Source organism: Siniperca chuatsi, linkage group LG20, assembly GCF_020085105.1.
Source record: "Siniperca chuatsi isolate FFG_IHB_CAS linkage group LG20, ASM2008510v1, whole genome shotgun sequence".
In the NCBI taxonomy this organism is placed as follows: domain Eukaryota; kingdom Metazoa; phylum Chordata; class Actinopteri; order Centrarchiformes; family Sinipercidae; genus Siniperca; species Siniperca chuatsi.
In genome coordinates this window covers 9,339,277-9,356,826 of record NC_058061.1, presented here as the reverse complement: position 1 = coordinate 9,356,826, position 17,550 = coordinate 9,339,277, and the positions used below count along the sequence as shown (strand labels likewise).

Here is a 17,550-nt window from a genome sequence, read left to right as displayed (position 1 = left end):
CTGTCACCTCTAATGATATTTTATATCAATTTAATTATGCTGGTGCTTCAGATGAGAAGAGGCTGCCTTGCATAATTGACTCACTGATAATTTTTCAGGTGAGATTGATTACATTTCCATGGCCTACATGTGCTGTGTAAAATGAGGTCTATTTTACACAACACGGACATGCTGTGTCCAAGTATACAGACCAATAATATCCATTACCATGATGACCGCTTGTAAAAATGAAAGTGTGTCTTGTAAGGTGTCTATTTAACAAATAGAAAGCCAGAAATCAGTCACAGTATTTAATATTTATTAACAGGGATGGAAAAACTCAGATTCAAAACAATGGTAGAGATTGGCAGTGCCAAATATGTAGATGTTCAGATTCCCATGGAGTTAATAGATAACGTTTTCATACACTCTAATCGGACACAAATATGTCATATTTCATTACATTGATTAAACTTTATTTTAAAGGCAAATAAGAAAGCTCTCTCTTCTCTTTGGTTCCCCGAAAACTATGTATCTAACACCTTACACAGAGAAAAGAGCAGAGAAAAAGTAGAATGGTATATGTTTTATATGCTATAAAAGAAAAACAGACAAATATTATATTTAAATATAAATATTCTCCAACAGTAGCTAAAAATGTCCCATTTTAATTTTCTCATCCCACTTACTAAATATAGTACAAAAAACCAAAATGTTGTCTGAGCTAATTCTGTTTTCTGTCATGAAAGAGAATTACCTATACAATTTTGTATTGCGATCATAAGATTTTATTTACAGATTAATTTATTTATGCTATTTTGAGATATCCACATAAGAAATTAGATTCAGATGAAATATCCCCTGTCCTAATGACGATTTGGTGTTATTTGTATGTTTCTGAGATGTGTATCAGACAGAATGACCAACAATCTTTTCATCACCATCATATCCTGTTAAAGAAGCCTAACTATTTGTATTCCAGTGCTATTCCATAGATCTATTAAAGACAAAATGTAATGTAGAATTTAGGCTTGGGTCTTCACTGACACATAATCTGACATGAGTAGAGTCTATTATGTGTGATGTAACCTCTATACTATTCTAACCTTGCCCTGAATCTGATTAACCTGAGGATAATGTTGGTGCTTTCGTATCACTTTGGAGTGAACATGACAGACAGAGAACAAAATGTTACTAATAAGATCAGCTCCATGTTTGCCCAGACATTTCCAAAATCACTAAAACGATGAAATTGAAAAGGGGAAACAGGTCTGCGTTTGCATCATTGATTGAGTGTACTTTGTTTTCCCCTCTGATCCACTCTGATTTGTTCTGTCTATTGTGCAAGCCCCTGTTTAATGAACATAATCTGATGAAAACACAGCTATCTGCTTTTCACTTTGCATTGGCAAAGGCAGCTCAACTAGCCTCTTTCTCCGCCCCCATCTTTAACACAGCTATGAGACCTCTAATTATGCAGGGATTCAAGTAGCTTTTCACAAAACACAGTGTTGTCCTTTAGAGCTGGAGAGCGCTCCATGAGCTGAAAGGACAGGCTGCATGTTTGTAGGTTGTGCAAATTCAATTTATTTGATTAGTTTTCTGCATCTGCTTCAAGTTTGGTTTAAGTGATGACTCTTAAATGCATCCCATTTTGCATTTTTGTACATTTTTTTTCATGTTCTGCCATATATACTAATAAGTCTAAGCCAAATATGACCTCACAGATAAACACAAAAACATCTATATCCACAAGCTGTGTACAGAAATGAGGTCCTTTTTCATCACTGGCCCAGAGTGACATACATTTTTCTGTGTTTGCTTTAGGATTTTCTAAGTGACATATGCGTTATGTCTTATTTCAAAGCACATGCCAGAGGCCAGTTGTTCTATTCAAAAATCCAGGATTCAACATACATTTCCCTGGTAAAGTCTCAGGCATACATAGTTCCTTCATTCGTAAGAGAAAAGCTGTTTAACGGCATACAAATGTGAATTCAGTCTCCCTACTGTTCATTTTGTGTCTTTATCTTCTGCTATCTGATCACTTGATCATATGAATGTCTCATTACACATACAAATATAATTGGCTGCATCCAAGCACCGATATTATTGTAATATGTGACAGACACAAGACTGTGTCATCTTTGTGCATTAGATCACCTGCTGCCCCTGTGGGTTTGCAGGCTTTTGTACAAAGCTGATTTGAAACGCCTTTATCACAATGGTAAGCATTCAATTTGATGTCTGCCTGCAGCCCTTCCTGACAAATGAAATTACACTGAAGTCAATGAGGTCCAAGAGAAATGCACAGTGTGTATTGCTTTCCTGTTGCACACAGGTGGAACACATATTTAAATATTTGATACAATAAATGAATGACAGGTTGATCCTCAGCAGGTCACAGTGTTCAACAATCAGCTTCTATAGTAATCTGTATTTCTTGTGCTGTAAAAAATAAATACAATATTACTTTTTAAGTTGAAGTCTCATAATTTTTATTATTGCTTTATGTTTGTGGCTTACATTAGTGCGTAAAATATGCGTAATTTGCGTAATATTTGTGCCAAGGCCAAGGTGCTTACAGCTCGATGTTGAGGTGTGAGAATCCGTGGACCGTTTATTCAATTTACTGACAGGTGATTGCGGCTCGTGCACGCCCCCAAAACCCCCGAGACATGTCCCTCTTTAATCTAATTGGATGATAAGTGGGTGCGTACTGTTGAGCCCGGAGGCAAAACGCTTGCGCGGCCTTTTTCTTTGGAGTCTATACTCGTCACAGCCCCTCGCGGTTTCATCTCAAATCCCATTTGCTATTGTACCTGCCCAATAGCAGAGACCGAGCGTGTTTTAACTCGGATGACATTCTTTATTTCATCATTACAATCCAGCGCAAGTTTGACGCAGTGATCTCTGCGCTCTCACTCTTATCATCCTCAGGATCTCGACTTCCTGTTTTCTCTCTCTCTCTCTCTCTCTCTCTCGTATGATTTTAACATAGACTGTAAAACAAGACAATCATTTTCAGGTGTTTTTATCCCTTGATAAGTTTTAATGGTTAACCACATCGGACAGTAAACGGTGATGGCAGACTCTGAGGCGCAGGAGACTCGCCAACCCGCAAAAGAATCGCCGTTCTCAATAAAGAACCTGCTGAACATTGAAGACAAACCCACAAAGCCGAAAAGCCTCCTCGGCTCGACCAAAGGAGTGTTTGAGGGCAGCTTCTTCTCTCGGCTCGGTGACTTGTCTTTTCCTCGATTTGAGTTGCCCACACAGAGAATTGGACTATCAGCGCAGTATCTGGAGAGAGCGTCCACCTGGTGGTACCCATACACGCTCGGGACTCATCTGAGGATTGGAGGTAAACGTTATAACTTTAACTCTGCAGATGCAATGTAATGTTTTGGTCTGGAAAAATCCGATTATTAAGATCAATTTTACAGAAAAAGGCATGAATCACGAAGGGATACCATATGAGTAAGTTAGGATTTAAAATATAGCCTATGTATATTATGTCCCTAAACTCTTTATTAAATATCAATATTTTAAAGAAAAGACAAACACATATTCCACCAATAAACTGAATGTCTAGAATAATTAAAATGCAGGCGATTGCCATTGCAGATCACACGTTTAATGGCTTAGAGGATCAAATTTGAATACTGTATTTTTTTCCTGCAGGGTCTGAGAAGGCCAACCTGAGTGAAGCATCGTCGGCGCCGGACAGGCGCTCCCCGGATCTCCAAAAAAGTGACCAAGATGCCAAAGAGGAAAGCGCCGACGACGATATCGCGCTGGATGAAAGTGACTCGGAAGAGCCAAAGAAAGAAATAGACCAGGAGGACGACTGGAGAAGAAAAACGGACGAGTTGGACTCCGAGAGGAAGCCCTGTCGGAAGAAGAAGACGCGCACGGTGTTTTCCAGGAGTCAGGTCTTCCAGCTGGAGTCAACCTTCGACATAAAGCGCTACCTGAGCAGCTCGGAGAGGGCAGGCCTGGCCGCGTCTCTGCACCTGACAGAGACGCAGGTGAAAATCTGGTTTCAGAACCGAAGGAATAAGTGGAAAAGGCAGCTGGCCGCGGAGCTGGAGGCGGCCAACCTGAGCCATGCTGCGGCGCAGAGGATTGTGCGGGTTCCCATACTTTACCACGAGAACGGAGCCACAGAAACGGCCGGGGGCCCCGCAGCAAACTCACCGGGCAGCCAGTCAGTCCTGGCTTTTCCCCACCACATGTACTATTCCCACCCGGTCCCACTGCTGAGGCCTGTTTAACACTGACTGTGATTATGCGCTGTACATATGTTTTTAAATGAGAGTGACCTTCATTGAAAAAAAATAACATTTTGTACATTTTGTAGATTCAACGGACAGAATGATAGGTCATGTTATTATTATTATTATTATTATTGTTATAAGGCTATTACTATTATATGTAATCATCCTTTATCCTGCTGAAGCGCATATTCCCTATATGGATCCAACTGGTGTTACAGGAGGGACATTCTAAAATTATTATTATTATTATTATTATTAGTAGCCTATTATTGGTGAAATTGCTACATGCTCAGAAGTGGGTGAATATATTTTAATGTATTCAATTTGAAAAAAAAGAACTTGTTTTAAACAGGGTTGACTGTCCATATGTAGGCTATTTTACAGAGATTTGTGTCAATGTTTGTAGCAAAAAAATGTGGAATTTAATATTTTGATATTTTCCAATATTGTGCAATAGGCCTACTGTTTGCTTCACATTAGGCTACCAGCCTTTGTCACCTATAGTTCACTTTTACAAAAAACAAATGACCTTTTTTCTCTTTGTAATAGTGAAGACAATCATGTGATCCTTAAAAAAAAATCCCCGAAAAACTGCAGGTGATAGGTAATTGTTTTTTATGACGCAATGTTTTGCTGGTAATTTTAAAGCCATGAAAGAGACAAAAATAGCCTCTGTTTTTGTGTATGGTTTTTCTCTGATATTGTTCATGTATATTATATGGTCTTACACTCAGTAAAGATTTCGTTCCAATAAGAAATGTATCTATCCTTAATATAATTGTGATGTACATGAAAAAAGAATCATTCATTTAAGTCATGTCGTGAAGATCTTGGTTTTCAAACATGTGTGTGTATGGAGTGATTTAAAAATTACGTAGGCTATTAAAACGAGGCATTAAGGCACATTGAAGGTCTACAGTGATTATGGTGCTCTCCAAAATAAAAACCTAAAATTGGATCATTTTAACAGCGAATTAATGATGGCCATCTTTCTGAATCTGATGATATGAGAAATTTGGAGCGCACAGTATTTAAGGAACCACGTTTTTAGGACTACAAACTATTACAAGCTAACACTTTGATCTCTTGCTGTAGAGCTATTGTTTTGCTACATCATTTGTTATTTATTCTTAAATTTCTTAAATAGTCTAACCAATAATTGTGCAGATAACAATAGGCTATCTCACACAAACACTAGATTAAGATGGCCACAATTAAAAGGCACATTCAAGGGATTAGTCTAGGAGTCAGTCATTCATTTTTCACAAATTTCTATTGATGTTATGTTAAGGCTGTATACTGAGGCAGAGTTATTTTTCTTTGTTGTTGGCGTCTGAGAAGAGGACTAGTCTATGACCTGTTGGTCTATAAGAGAATGTTATTCTATTTGGCTAGACCTATTTGGGCAAAGTTCTCCTCAAACCACAAAAAAGAATATGAAGGAAGGCTACAGAGAGATACAGTATATCATACACGGATATACAACTAACTCAACCAGTCGACCTGATGAAAAATCACTTTAATATCCCTATTGTAAGATTCTCATCGTTTGTAGTAGGCAACTCTAATTACACTGTAGGCTAATTTACTGTTTTTGCTATGGTGCATTATATTGTTTTTTTTATGAAATTTACATTTAAAAGTGAAAGTCACACAATTACTCATACTCAGAGAGAGAGAGAGAGAGAGAGAGAGAGAGAGAGAGAGAGAGAGAGAGAGAGAGAGAGAGCAGTCCCATATCATGTGATCTTTGCTGAGACAACGGAAATATCCGCGAGGTTAAATAAACCAATCACAGCGCAAGCGGGAATTTGAACATTCTTCTCAACCAATCAGTAGCATCGGCACCATTTGCAAGAGAGCTAGCTTCACGCAGCCACATTGCTTTATAGCATTCCCACGTTATATATTTTCGTTTTTATTGTAAACTAAGGCATAATAGTTTGTCTCGTTAAATAAAATAATCAGTCGCGTCTGAACGACACCAAACTGAAGCGGTAAGTAAAGTGAAACGGCTTATTACGTTATCTTTGTCGTTACTAGCTATAGCGTTAGCAAACGCCGGTGGCAGTAGAAGTGGGCTTGCTGTAATTGCTGGATGTAACGAAACAATTAATGTTTTTGTGACAGAAGAACAAATGCGATCGAAGACTCACAAAGTAAAGTTAATATTTCACCAGCTCTCGCAACAGAAAACCATGTTATTTAGCTTGAATGTTTGCAAGCTAAGTACTCGGTGCGGCTAGTTAGCTAAATCCACAACCACTGTCACTGAGCTAGGCTAACAACAAGCAGGAGAGCCATTGATCCGCCAGTAAGTTAGCTCACTCCCAGTGGTGATCAACCCCAGTGATATTGTCCGTATTGATTTAGGAATCAGAAAGGAGTGATCTCAGTTAACTCAATGAAGTGATCTAGCTAATGCTGTAGTGCAAGTGCATATTTTTCTCAATTTAGAGCCACCAGGAGCTACCTGTTGTTGCTATTCAAAACATAAAACAACTGGCTTTTGCTTTGCTTTACTTCAAAGCAAACCTTTTATAATAACTAATCTGTATGTTGTGTTTTTAATCTAACATTAGAAATGTCCAAGTATTTGAAGGTTCATTTACAATTAGCAGTCAAGAATCCTGAACTTGAGACACCAATTTGGTTTGTCTGTGGCAGCAGTGATTTAGTTTCAGCTCATCTGGTGAACACAATAACACCACCTGTAGGAGTTTAATGTAATGTATCTGTTTTGTTATATTTAAACATAGAATTTATGTATCAGTTAGGTTTCATTAAAGTCAACTTGGAGCTTCGTGTAGTCTCAATTTCAGACTTTATGATATATATTTATCTATTTTGCAGATGACAGGCTCAAACGAGTACAAGTTGAACCAGGGCCCAGAGGACAGTATCTCTGCTGTCAAGTTCAGCCCCAGCACAACCCAGTTCCTGCTGGTTTCCTCCTGGGACTGCACTGTCCGTCTCTATGATGTCGGAAGCAACACCATGCGGATGAAGTACCAGCACACAGCTCCAGTTCTTGACTGTGCTTTTTATGTGGGTCACAGATGATTATATTTGTGTAGGTTCCTTATTGCAATATTCCTTATAGACGTTTGGTGCATACCGTTAACATTGCCCTTTCACTTGCAGGACCCAACACATTCTTGGAGTGGAGGTTTAGATTCACAATTAAAAACTCATGATTTGAACACAGACCAAGGTATGTCACAAACTTAGTACTAATAAAAGATTTAAGGCAGTATCACCTAAACCGGTTGCAGATCTTCATAACTGACATAAATTTTCTGTATGTGTTTTATTTATGCTGCTGTTCCTTAAACAGATACAATAGTTGGAACACACGATGCCCCCATTCGTTGTGTGGAATACTGCCCAGAGGTGAATGTCATGGTAACTGGTAGTTGGGACAGATCAGTTCGGCTGTGGGACCCAAGGACACCCTGCAATGCTGGCACCTTTACTCAGCCTGAAAAGGTAGCGCAAATACACAGTATAGTATGACAGTTGAGTAAATGTGTGGACGATTTTATGAGCTTTGTTCTTGCAGAAACATCTAAACAACCTACATCCTGCTAGCTTCTCAGGTTTAATTTAAACCTAATTCTAAACCTAAATGGGACGATATTAAAGTCGTAATGACAGGGCATTTTTAGATTCCTTGTTAATTTGATGCATTTCTCAAAGAAACAAGATGTTTGGGAAGGACATAACATGTGCAACAGTAATTCAAAAGTACAAACCAGTAAGACTTTTTTGCCTATATTATGGAATTTTATGCACCACTGGTGCATAAAGAGGTAGACATTAAAGATGCACCGTTTTCCAGAAACTACCTTTTAATTAAATTAGATTTTGGCCTAAATATATAAGAAAATTAAGACCTTGTAATTTTGTTCATTTACTGTCAAATAGCTGTATATTACATTGTCGAAGAAGGTGTTACGTCATTGTGACTGATTCATTGTTGCATGTGTTTGTGTAGGTATCAACTAAGACTTTTGGCATTGCTAGTGTTGTGTCTTCTTGTCTCATACTTGCCGTCTTTGTGGAAGGTGTATACCCTCTCTGTGGCTGGAGATAGACTGATCGTTGGCACAGCTGGAAGACGAGTCCTGGTGTGGGATTTGAGGAACATGGGCTACGTACAGCAAAGAAGAGAGTCCAGTCTCAAGTATCAGACTCGCTGCATTAGAGCCTTCCCCAACAAACAGGTACACTTTGAAGTTGAATCAACTTTTTATTAATTAAAGTGTTCACAGTACTAATGAAAGATATAGACAACAGTTAAACTTGACAGATAATTTACTCTTAATAGAGCGTCATGTTACAGATACAGATTCTGGTATTAATGTGAAGAAGTTGGATTGTAACTTCAGACTTTTCTGTCTCGGCTCCAGGGCTACGTCTTGAGTTCAATCGAGGGACGTGTAGCTGTGGAGTACCTGGACCCGAGCCAGGAGGTTCAGAAGAAGAAGTACGCCTTCAAGTGCCACAGGCTGAAGGAGGATGGAATTGAGCATGTTTACCCTGTCAATGCCATCTCATTTCACAGTGTTCATAACACCTTTGCCACAGGTATGATTGGCTAGAATAGTACTTGAGCAAGCATTTGTTTCTTCCTACATTTAGTTTGTTTCTGTAATGGGGCGATTTGTTTTTATAAAGCTCATACATTTTCTTCTGACCTTTAGCACTGAGCTGCCAAGGTTGCATGAGGCACGCAGTTATTATAGATCCATATCTTAGCAGTAACACGGCCTAAATCTTTTGAGGTTGACCTTGATCCTCCTTCCACCAGGTGGCTCAGACGGCTTTGTGAACATCTGGGACCCGTTCAACAAGAAGCGCCTGTGTCAGTTCCACAGGTACCCGACCAGCATCGCCTCGCTGGCCTTCAATAACGATGGCACCATGCTTGCAATCGCCTCCTCCTACATGCACGAGAGGGGCGACATCAGCCACCCAGAGGACGCCATCTTTATCCGCCAAGTCACAGATGCTGAGACCAAGCCCAAGTGAGTCTTCCTCACCTCTTGTGTCCTCAGTATGACAGTTGGCTACTCACTGAATCTGTGAGCACTTGCATTTACAAAGAGCACGTCCAGCTGCAGCATATGCTGATCTGTATCTCTATCCGTCCACTTTTCAATATCCGACAGGTGAAAGATACAGATAAAAACTTGAAAATCCTCCCACCAGTTTGTGTCTATGCTGTCATAAATATACACTCAGTGACCAGACAAATAGGGACCTGCTGTACATTGTAATGCAATCCACAACAATAGCCCTGGAATAAATACTAACTTTGTGAAATTAGAAACAGCCTTTTCCCTCTTTATTTGACACTCATTTTTTAGGCTGTTTGTTGTATTGGCTTGTACTATATTGAAATGTGTTTAATACTTTGGTTGTCCATGTATATCAGTAAGGGTAAACAAAATAGCAAATCCACAGTAACTAATAGAAGACCACTTTGTTTAATTTATATTCTGTTTGTATTTTTCTGGGCACTGCAGGTGTTGCACAACTTGACCTCTAAAGCCCTGTAGTAAATATTACAAACCCAAAAGATATGTTTACTATCACATAAGGCAAACAATATATAGACACACTGTGATTAATAACTATAATCTCAATTAGCAGATATCTGCAGTAATATTCATGCATCAAGTGTGTACTGACTTCCATTTGAACGACAAGTGGCATTGATAAATCAATGTTTGACTAGAAGCTATAATATTACATTCAAAATGTATTTATTGTAATGTAAGTACAAAATCCTTCCACTTTGTCACACAATTGTGACTTTAGAGTAAATTACTTCTTCCTGTTGTTGATCCAAGTGTAATGAACAGATCTATATTAGAAGATCTTTGTTTCGTTACGTCACAAATAGTTGCTAGGTAGTTCAGGGAGTTTACAGAATCTGCTAAACTTTGTTTTTAGTTCAGTTTTTACATATAGCCACTTCTCTCCACCTGCATAAACTACACACAGTGTTAACAAACGTTTGGCCTTCATTCATAGAATAAGCAGTTTAGTTAAACCCAGAAAGTAGTGTTTGTCACAAGGATGGGTGGTTTTGCTTAGACTGTGTTGAACCTCAAACAGAAATATTACTATGAAACAGTATTTAATGATTGGGATATCGCTTGTCTCCATGCACTGGTTCAGTGATTGCTCCTGAGTTGATTGAATCTGTTCTCTTCTGTTTTTGGTGCACAGGTCAACCTAAGTCTGCCTTGGAATGGTTTCCTCTGCGTATGAAGCCTTTATCACACTTGGGTTATCTGCTGGCATCCAGTGTACTATTACCATATTGTTTCCTGTCATTTCTTTATTGTTTTCTGTCATTTCTTTCTATTCCAATACAACAGTTTTTCTTTCTTGTAAGTAGTGTTGCCTCTTCTCTTTTCTGGCTCTTGTTAAATATGTCAGTGTGTCGTGTATGTTGTGACAACCAATTATTGTTTTTCTTGACTAAAGTTGGTTTTATATATACCTTCTGACAGTTCTTGCTTGATCATTTTGAAGTCATCATACATGAATGGTTGATTTTATAATTTCTGTTGACGCTTAAGATGGAGTTACATTTAAAATGTCACTGAAGCTGTCCTTAGATCAGTCTTTTAACACTGATATGAGTTTGACACTTGCAGCATAATAAAAAAATCTATCTACAATTTTGACCAACAGCATAATGTCAGTTCATACTTTACCTTCTGTCACATGTCCTACCTGCGAAAGAAAACCTGAGGAATGTGTCAGGGCAGGAGAGGCTGTTCTCTTGTTGATGTGTTGAGGGAAAGCGATGATCCACTCGTCTTGCCGAGGGCTCCACTTGCCCCCAGACAGTGACTTGTGCTGATAGACATCAGAGGTCTGCGGCCTAAACCAGATCCTGCTTTATTGTTGGGGAAAATTGGGAGAAAACCACTAAACTGGATGACCTGGCTGCATCTGTCGGGGGGGGGTGTTAACGCTAAAATAAAACGATCATGAGGCTAATTTTTGGATTTATCTTATTTTTAATGGTGCATTATCAGTTGAGTACCCTGAGTGGTAAATTCAGGTTCATCGGGGTGGAAGCACACTCTATCGGTCTTTTATGATTTCACTGCGCGGTGGGATTGTTCTTAACTCGTTCATCGAGAAATATATACAGAGAAAGAATATCGTATCATGAAAGTTCAATGCATTCAACTAATTTTATTAATATAGAAGATAAAGGATGATAGAAATGTTTCAGTGGGCTAATACTTTTTTCATCATTATCGCAGTATTTATCTGCTGCTGTTTTACAAGTTGTTACACTGGTGACAGTCAGATGCAACGCAGACCTTTTTAATGCAGTATTCAGCATTATATGAATGGGAACAGTGAACATAGAGCAGTGCCCTGCAAATGTCTAAGTGGTGTCTTTTTCCCTCAGTTCAGATTTTCAATTGCAACTAATGCAATTTCTGAAGCCCTTCAGCCAAAGCAGCAGAGAAGATATAGATGTCAATTATTCTATTTAAGAGCACCAATTTTTTTCTAATGGCTCTATCTGCCTCTGCGGTATCCTGGAAATGATTAGTTCGGATCGGTTAAATGATGTAACTAATTCCCATGATTGTTGATAATGAGTCCATCTTTGATGTTGGATTGTGACTGCAGCATAAAATGAAATTGCATACATTTTAGGACATAATTACTGTCTATGAAGCAGACAGAATGGCTGGGGGTTTGTTGTTGGGGGTACAGCAAATTACCTTGTTTCCTGTACTCTTTGGCTTCCGCTAAATTGGAAAATTGAGTTCTTTGAGTGTGCATTAAAACTGTTGAGGTTTTCTTGTCTATTGGATAGCTGTTTTATAGGAAAAATTTAATTTAGCAGCCAATTTGTCAGGTGCATTATAGCAATTAATAGTTTTTGTGACCTTAACACAGTTTTCAAAGAGTTACACATGTAGTCCCTTTTTATTTAGTACTTTAAAGGATTTATTAAGGTCTGTAATTGAACAAATTCAAGCAGATAAATCAGTTGCATTATCTATCTGCATCTTCCTTCAAGCCTGTCTCCACAGAGCTCTCCAGGGTTTTTTTGTTCCCTCAGCAAAGCCCCAGTTAACCACATCTGTGGTTGTGTGGCCAGGCTCTGGTTTCCAACCGCTGAAGTGTTGCAGACACTTTGGCTCTACATGAAACCGTTACATGACAATTAAAATGGGTGATTGTGCTCCAACAGCCTGTCATGTGCATTTAACCCAACCACAAAAGGCTCTTATGTTCACTCAAGAGGGCACAGATGACCTTCAACCAGACACCTTATCTCTCAGGACCGGTTTCTAATATTATATCAAGCTGATGATACTGTCGTACATGAGCTGTGTAGAAATGGGGAAATCACATGATGCATCAGGAAATATTGACAGCATTCTGTATTATGGTTTGTCTTGTGTTTCATTGCCACATACTGCAGACTGGAGATGAACACAGTGACACCATGTAATGATGCAGTTTCTTCCTTTAACAAAGTAAATTCATGAAGCTATTCAGTAATTTTTAATGAACACACAGCAGCATTATTTCATTTTATAACACTAGCCTTATTTACACACCAAAAAAAAATTGTTTCATTTATGACCATGTTAGGACATGCTTCCATGAAGATGGTGTTGCTTTCATTGATGGCAGCAGTTCAGCAGCTCTTTCTGATAATGATTTTGTCTTAGTGAAGAAGTGTGTGTGTGTTTCTCCCAGCAAAGTTGTTTTGTGGAGAGTGTCAACCACAGGAACATGCATGTAGGGTTCAAGATTTGTGGGTGCTGGTTTCTAATAAAGCGTACTTTCTTTTTGTTGTAAATGATTGCTTTACATATGGTTAATAAATCTATTGTAGGTCAGTAATAATAAGCCATTAATAAGGACATATTTGGGGTTGCCAGGTTGCAGTTTATAGCAGTGCACATCCGTGTGACTGGTACATATCCTCCTCCAGCATATCTTGCTTTGTCTTCTTAGCTAGCTCTTAAATTCAACAGGAAGACCCTTTCAGTGGACAGTTCAGTCACTCACCTTTTGGAAAAGGGCTGCAGAGCATCTACACAAAAATGCACCTCTGAAGCTCACTAATTAACACATTATTTCAGGTTTGTACAAAAACCAAAGTGTAAAGAGGACATTCGCTATTTTACCAGGGGTTATGTCATGTACTGGACTATTTCTTGATTGGGTTACTTCCCTGAATTGTTTTTACACTTCAGTTTTTGTACAGATTAAACAAGCGAGATCTAACATGTTAATTCAGTTTACTCACTTTATAATAAGTTATAAATAATAGTAGGTCATTACAATTGGGTCAAACAGGGTTCCCCATTTCCTGAAGGAAACCTTGTTGAAGGTTCAGCCTTCAGCATCAGGTCAAATTTCAATGTGTCCATTATTTTGGTTTATGACCAAATACCTACAAAACTATTGGCATTCCCATCAGCCTCCGCTGTACTTTGTGTTTAATGCGAGCAAGGCAGAGAAGGTTTCTCATCTCATAATAAGCCATCAACTCTGCACTTGTCAAATTTAATAAACTTGTTAAAACATTTTTTTTAATGCTGATGCTCTGCAGCTCTTTTCCAGAAGATAGGTGGTCAAACGGTCAATTAGCTAAAATGAGGATTTACACCAGCCAAATTGATTTCTCGCAAACCTGGCAACCCAAAGCCCCCCATATTAATGATGATTACTGATCCGTAAAGCATTAAATTACTTACGATTAGTGTGATAATATTAAAACTTAGGTGAAAACATATGCCTTATTAGAAAGTGCTCTGAATTTGGGTAAATGTAGATGTAAAACAAGGCTTATGAAGTGTAACAGCTTATTTCAAGTCAGACAATGGTGTTTGCCATATAATTTAAAACAGCATCATGTTCATCTTTCATTTGAGGTAGTTGCACTTAGTGATGAACACCTACAGTCTGTACACAGCCATCAGATTATGCCAAAATGAAGATCCTGGTCTTGCCCTGTATAGAGTTTGCGTTCTGTTGCCATTACATCCCAGCTGGGGAATGAAACCTGAGCTTTTCACTTGGATGTGGCTGTGGCCTGCCACAGCACCTCACTCAGAGCTACCCCTGCCCCGGGGAGGCTTTTAAAGAGCTTTGGTGGGCAAGACAACATCTCCTCAAGAGCATTGTAGTTACATTACAGCCTAATTAGACGGTAAAGCTCAAGGCCATGTAACCCACTGCTAGGTTTCACACTTGCAGCCATCCATCTCTGTACAGGCCAGGCAGGCAGGCAGCATGGGGCTGACTAGTGAGGGGGACGCTCACCTGGGAGCTGGGCTATAGTAAATCAAAAATCTCTGTCACAGGGTCACAGATTTTGGGCTCGAGGTTCCATTTTGGCTCCTAGGCTTTGTGCTGCAAATTAATCATTTGGTAAAGAAATGTGTGGCATTGGTGTTTTAGAATCAGGCCTGCAAAACTATGACACCAGATTGAATTTACCAGTTATTTCAGAGTGTGAATGAAAAATTGTATGGTAGGATGCTGAATTTAGATTACAGGTTTAGACCATAAAGAACCAGAAAATACCTAAGAAGATATTTTCACCTAGGGGTGGCAATGACAGTCAGTCAGTTGGTCGGTCCACAACTCTGGTCCAGACTGAAATATCTCAACAGTTATTGGATGGATTTCCATGAAATTTGGTAAAGACATGCATGTTCCACTCAGGATGAATTGTAATCCCTTTGGCAATCACTCTGCTTTCCATCTAGTCCCCTCATAAGGTCAAATTTCAATGTGTCCAATGCTTTGTTTTATGACCAAATACCTGCTAAACTATTGGCATTCCCAGCAGGTGCTGCTGTACTTTGTGTTTACTGCTAATTCGCAAATGTTAACATGCTGGAACGCTAATTTTAAGATTGTAAACATGGTAAACATTATACTTGATAAACATCAGCATGGTAGCATTGTCAGTGTGAGCTTGATGGTATGCTGACATTAGCATTTAGCCGAACAGCCTACCATGCCAGTAGCATGGCTGACTCTTAGTGTTTCTATATGTTCGACTTTAAGGCAAACTTAGACCATAACATTTATTCATACTTGCCTCCTCTGAAAGTCAGGCAAAAAGATATAACAGTAAACATCCATTTAAAAAGGTAAATTGTTGAAACTGGTGCTTTAGTAGGTAAAAAAAATACAGCATTCAATCAGCTTTCATGCCACCTGTCAAACTGATATATGTAGAAAGAAGATGGGGGCAGTCAGTGCATCAGGGTCATGTTTGAAAATGTATGGCCAGGGGGCACCAGAGCTGCAGAGATTAAAGGTGAAAATACACAGAAAAGTGAACCCTTGTTTATGACCCTTGCTCACTCAGAAAAGGAAGCAGCTCAGCCCTCAACAAGTGTTTTAGGCATACTGATTGATTTATTCAGGTTTTGTTCTGATTAAGCATTTAAGGTGTTGCCTACAAAACAGAGAAACGATGCTTGGTGGTTCCTACTGATGAAGGACACCTTTTCCATGTATAGGGTTTTCATATTGTACCATGACTGGTTTGTTAATTTCCTCCAGGTATGAAACCACAAGCACTTAAACATAACTGATCCTGCGTCCTATAGAGAGCCACCTGTCAGGCTCTGTGAGAACTGAGGGCAAGTCCTGCGGATCACACAACATATTCCACTTGAAAACATAGAACCTGTTGCATTGTATCGATGATTTGCGGTCAGCTTTGGAGTGACAGGCAGTTTTCTTTATACTGTCGGAAAATACGCGAGGGCAGATCCCAGGGGGGAAACTGTAACTTGTTATCCCCATTTAAACTGAAATCAGATTGCAGGCCTTTTCAAGCCAGGCTCTTTGTACACTCTCCACGTCTATGAAGCCCTCTGTGTTGTTTAATGGGTTCATGGCCACAGGGCAAGGGTTACAGTTTGTCCTTCCTGCAATTAGCATTCACGGTTAGCTTAGCAGAACTAATGCACCACATCTTTGAGGCTCAAGTTCCCTGTGTGCCTCTGAGTGACTGCGGGCAAGATTTAACTGACTTCTTGTATCCATTTCAACTTGCTTTATTAGATGTTATTGGCAAAATCCCCTGAAGAATACCATTTCAAGCCAACTATTATCAGCCAATTAAGTGTCGGTGTCACATTGAAAAAACAGAGGAGATGGATAAACTTGTGCACACCGTGTGCTGATACATAGCACAGCTCCAAGTTATATAGTTACAAAAATATTAGCACAAGAATGGCCCTCATTTTCACATCACAGATCAATATGGGCCATTTCTGTTCCATTGTCGATCTACTATATTTGTATCTCTCTCTGCCCCATAACAAAAAAATGCTGTCTTTTGTCATTATTTTCTTGTCTGGTTTGCCATGTGACATTTATGTCAAGACACTGTGATCTCATGGCAGTTTTGAGTACACAGGAACATTTACACCAAAGCTATTGTGGTAGCAGTTTTGGGCCGTGGGGATCTCATGCGTCTTAAGTGACACCACTGCTAAAATGAAGCAGCTCCAAGCTCTTTTCTGCTATGAGCTTTCTCTGTGCTGTGTAATATTACATAGTTTATGTGTGAATCCTTGGACGTTTATGTAGGTTGACCACAGTATTGTTTAAGAACTATAGCAAATATGTAGACTGTAATGTGAATGCATATTTTTTTAAATTATACATTTTTAATTAAGTACATACAGTGCAACCAAATACTGTGCAAAATGGCTAAAGGTGAATTAAAACAAAAAACAATAATGTCCAACAGTAAAGACACATCAAAGGAGGATGCCAAATGCCTCTTTAGTTAATAACTTTATTTATAGGGCACTTCTCAAATCCAAGTTACAAATTGCTTTCCAAAATTACATAAAACCAAGAAAATGCATAATGAAACTTGAATAAAATAAATATTGAATAAAGTATGAATGCAGTAAAAGCACAGAGAGAGAGGTTAAAGCACAACTTAAGAAAACACGAGACTAAAATAATATGTTTTCAAGAGCTAGCTTGCCTGATCTTGTTTGGGAAGCAGATTTTTTAAATAGACATATAGACATCAAGTCTAAATCGGGGTAAAATATACTTCTTCAGCATCCCACAACTAGAGTTCAATGAGAAATGTTATTGTTAGTTAATGTCTATACTTATTATGGATGTGTAAATATAATTTGTGCCTGTGTGTTTAAACTCCAGCCTGTGGCCAAGCAGGGAAAAATCTATGTTATTGAATATATAATACATTTGTCATTTCCTAAGTGCATTC

The 17,550-nt window shown here is 38.8% G+C and overlaps 2 protein-coding genes across 3 annotated transcripts; both read left to right on the top strand.

Moving 5' to 3' along the window:
* The first annotated feature begins 2,583 nt into the window (after window positions 1–2,583).
* hmx3b (H6 family homeobox 3b) lies at window positions 2,584–5,217 on the top strand. Its single transcript, XM_044178014.1, has 2 exons — window positions 2,584–3,343; window positions 3,664–5,217. The coding sequence occupies exons 1-2, from the start codon at window positions 3,064–3,066 to the stop codon at window positions 4,254–4,256; spliced, it is 873 nt and encodes a 290-aa protein (XP_044033949.1). The 5' UTR covers window positions 2,584–3,063; the 3' UTR covers window positions 4,257–5,217.
* An 854-nt stretch (window positions 5,218–6,071) lies between these two features.
* On the top strand, window positions 6,072–10,963 carry bub3 (BUB3 mitotic checkpoint protein). 2 transcript variants are annotated; one of them, XM_044179115.1, is made up of 8 exons: window positions 6,073–6,256; window positions 7,113–7,307; window positions 7,404–7,473; window positions 7,597–7,748; window positions 8,327–8,485; window positions 8,672–8,849; window positions 9,073–9,289; window positions 10,500–10,963. In XM_044179115.1, exons 2-8 carry the CDS (start codon window positions 7,113–7,115, stop codon window positions 10,507–10,509), a joined length of 981 nt encoding a protein of 326 aa, XP_044035050.1. In that variant the 5' UTR covers window positions 6,073–6,256; the 3' UTR covers window positions 10,510–10,963. The 2 variants fall into 2 exon arrangements, with proteins under 2 accessions (XP_044035051.1, XP_044035050.1); XM_044179116.1 differs by lacking the exon at window positions 10,500–10,963 and having other exon boundaries at window positions 6,072–6,256; window positions 9,073–9,293.
* Window positions 10,964–17,550: the final 6,587 nt, after the last annotated feature.